At 51.1% G+C, this 2,810-nt stretch overlaps 1 protein-coding gene across 1 annotated transcript in view; it reads left to right on the forward strand.

Annotated features, from left to right (window-relative positions):
* Positions 1–2,619: 2,619 nt before the first annotated feature.
* LOC103256109 (scaffold attachment factor B1-like) overlaps positions 2,620–2,810 on the forward strand; it is a gene marked incomplete at its 5' end in the record, with an annotated part of 26,896 nt that continues 26,705 nt past the window's right edge. Inside the window, one exon of the mRNA XM_021710426.1 lies at positions 2,620–2,792. Within this exon, the coding sequence (XP_021566101.1) occupies positions 2,620–2,792 (173 nt within the window). The remainder of the gene's footprint in view (positions 2,793–2,810) is intronic.

A 2,810-nucleotide genomic window follows, 5' to 3' on the forward strand; every position in this document is an offset into this window, starting at 1 on the left:
GGCAAATCTACAGTGACAGAAAGTGGATTAGGGGTCATCAGGGGCAGGAGGGAGAGAGGGAGGGGAGGGGGGAGAGAGAGAGGGAGAAACTTGTTATGGGGATGGCGTGTCCTTCCGAGGTGATGAAAATCCCGAACTTGATGGTGGTGGTTGCACAGCCTTGTGACTTCGAGGGGCACCAAAAAAAATACTCAGAACTATCTTTAGAGGGCACATCCCTTGTAGGACACTTGGAATTTGTTCCTCTGGACCAAATGGTCAACCCAAGTGTTTATCTGGAAACTTTCAGACAGTTGCATCACTCAGCACCGCCTCAGATTTGTGGAAGAGACGTCACAAGTTGTGGAAACAGGTGACTGGTTCTTCCACCAGGACAACACATCTGCCCATACCATGCTGAGTGTTCAACAGTTTTTACCCCAAAACAGCATGACCCCCATCCTTCCTATTCATGTGATCTCACCCTGAGCCACTTTTTTTGTTTCCTCAGATGAAAAAAGGCCTCAAAGGGAAACGTTTTGCTGATGTGGAAGAGGCGAAACCAAAAACAGCAGAAGCACTAAAGGCATCAAAATTGGCAGGTTCAAAAACTGTTTTGAGCTTTGGAAAAAGCATCTCAGGTGTACTGCATCACATGGAGAGTACTTGGAAAGTGAGAGTACTTGGAAAGTGACTGAAGTTTAAACATTTAAGAATAAAAGCCGGACTCGGTGGCTCAGCCTGTAATCCCGCACCTTTGGGAGGCTGAGGTGAGTGGATTGCCTGAGACCGCGGGTTCGAGACCTGCCTGGGCAACATGGCGAGACCTCATGTCCACAATTTAAAAAAAAAAAAAAAAGCCGGGCGTGGTAGCACGCGCCTATAGTTCCAGCTACTTGGAAGGCTGAGGCGGAAGGATTGCCGGAGCCCAGAGGGTGGAGGCTGCGGCGGCCGGAAGCATGCCACTGCACTCCAGTCTGGGCGACAGAGTGAGACTCCAATTCAAAAAAAAAAAAAAGAATACACAACTTTTTAGAAATAAGTTCCAGGTTTTGGGGGTTCTCTATTGTACACTAAAAGGCACTGACTTGTACACCTTAACAACGTGAAATTAATGACTTGCTAACTGTATCTTAACTTTAAAAAAAATACTGGTAAAAACAGGCTTAGTGCAAATAAATATCCCAACAATCTATCTCGGACACTAGAGGAACTGGGCCCATTTGTCTCAGGCTGGTGTCATTTTTCTTGGGTTAAGACTGTTTTTTAGTCAGGGGCATTGGCTCATTCCTGTAATCCCAGCACTTTCTGAAGAGGCAGCTAGAGAATCGTATGCGCCTAAGGGTTTGAGATCAGCCTGGGCAACTTGGCAAGACTTGTCTCTACCATCAATCAAACAATTAGCTGGGTGTGGTGGCGTGCACCTGTAGCCCCATCTACTTGGGAAGCCGAGGTGGAAGAATCACTTGAGCCCAGCGGGTTGAGGCTGCAGTGGCTGTGAGCGTGTCACTGCACTCCAGCCTGGGTGACAGAGTGAGACTCCGACTCAAAAAAACGGGTTATTTTTTGAGGCCAGAAAAAGCCAGCAGGCGCCTTTGATTGCTCAGACCAGTTGGGACAGTTTTAAGGCCCACTCTTAAAGTTCTTTTTTTAATCTCACTGACAAAGGCTGAGATGTTTTCTAAAATCTACTTTGATTATTTTCCCTAGAGCTGTGAGTTCCAATATTACGTTTTAACTTCACTCGACACCTGCACGTTTCCCCACTCCTCCCTTTACTCCCCAAGTTCTCAAAACACTTGGCCCCACAAAGCAGCAAGCACAGTGGTACCTTTAGCGCATCTCCTTGCTATCTTCCTGCTTGTGGCTTCCAAATCGAGGCCCATTTCATCAGGATCTTGCCCTTCTTCCTTAACTGCCTGTCAGGAAGACACAGTTTGTACGTTATCTAAGAGCAGCACCGCACACACTGTGCTTTACAAGAAACAACTTCCCAGTAAACAAAGGCAAACCCGTCCTTGCAAAGAGCAACTCTGGTTCTGCTATCTGGGCTCCGTGCCCAAAAGGCACAGGATGAACCCGGCACAAGTGGGTTCTCTCTGGGCCCAGAGCCCAAAAAACAAAGGAGAGGGAGGCTGTGAGCGGAGGCTCCAGAAACGAGGGCAGTAACTTGTTCCAAACAGCCATGAACTTCCACACTGCCCAGCCTTCTACTTTAAAGTTCTACAACGGCAGGAGTGTGGTGGCTCACACCTGTAATCCCAGCACTTTGGGAGGCTGAGGCGGGAGGGCTGCTTGAGCCCAGGAGTTTGAGACCAGCCTGAACATCATAGTGAGGCCCCCCTCCCAACAAAAGATAATATTAAAAAACAAAAACATCAGCCAGGCACGGGGGCACCTGTAGTCCTAGCTACTTGGGAGACGTTAGAGGGAGGATCACCTGAGCCCAGAAAGTCAAGGCCGCGGTGAGCTGTGATCCGGCTACTGCCCTCCAGCCTGGACCACACCGTGAGATCCCCGACTCAAAATACGGAACGTTCTACAAGGAAAGGAACAGCAACAGCGAGGCTGCACGTGCAAAGGGCTGGCAGCCTCCGGGGAAGGGGCGAGGCCGGGGGCTTCACCCACCGGGTCTCCCAGGGCCTCCCACCTGCCCGGAGCTGGCTCCAGCTGGGGAGACGACACTCCTGGCGGGCACGGGCCCACGGGCCACGGACACACAGCATGACACCCCGGAGAGGGGCGAGGAGGAGGAGGAGCAGCGGCGCTTCAGGGCGGGCGGCCACGGGGGCCCGGTCTCGGCCAGATCACAAGTGACCCCAGGGCGCCAG

The sequence above is a fragment of the Carlito syrichta genome, unplaced genomic scaffold, assembly GCF_000164805.1.
Source record: "Carlito syrichta isolate Samal-C Ts95f unplaced genomic scaffold, Tarsius_syrichta-2.0.1 Scaffold288933, whole genome shotgun sequence".
NCBI classification, from domain to species: domain Eukaryota; kingdom Metazoa; phylum Chordata; class Mammalia; order Primates; family Tarsiidae; genus Carlito; species Carlito syrichta.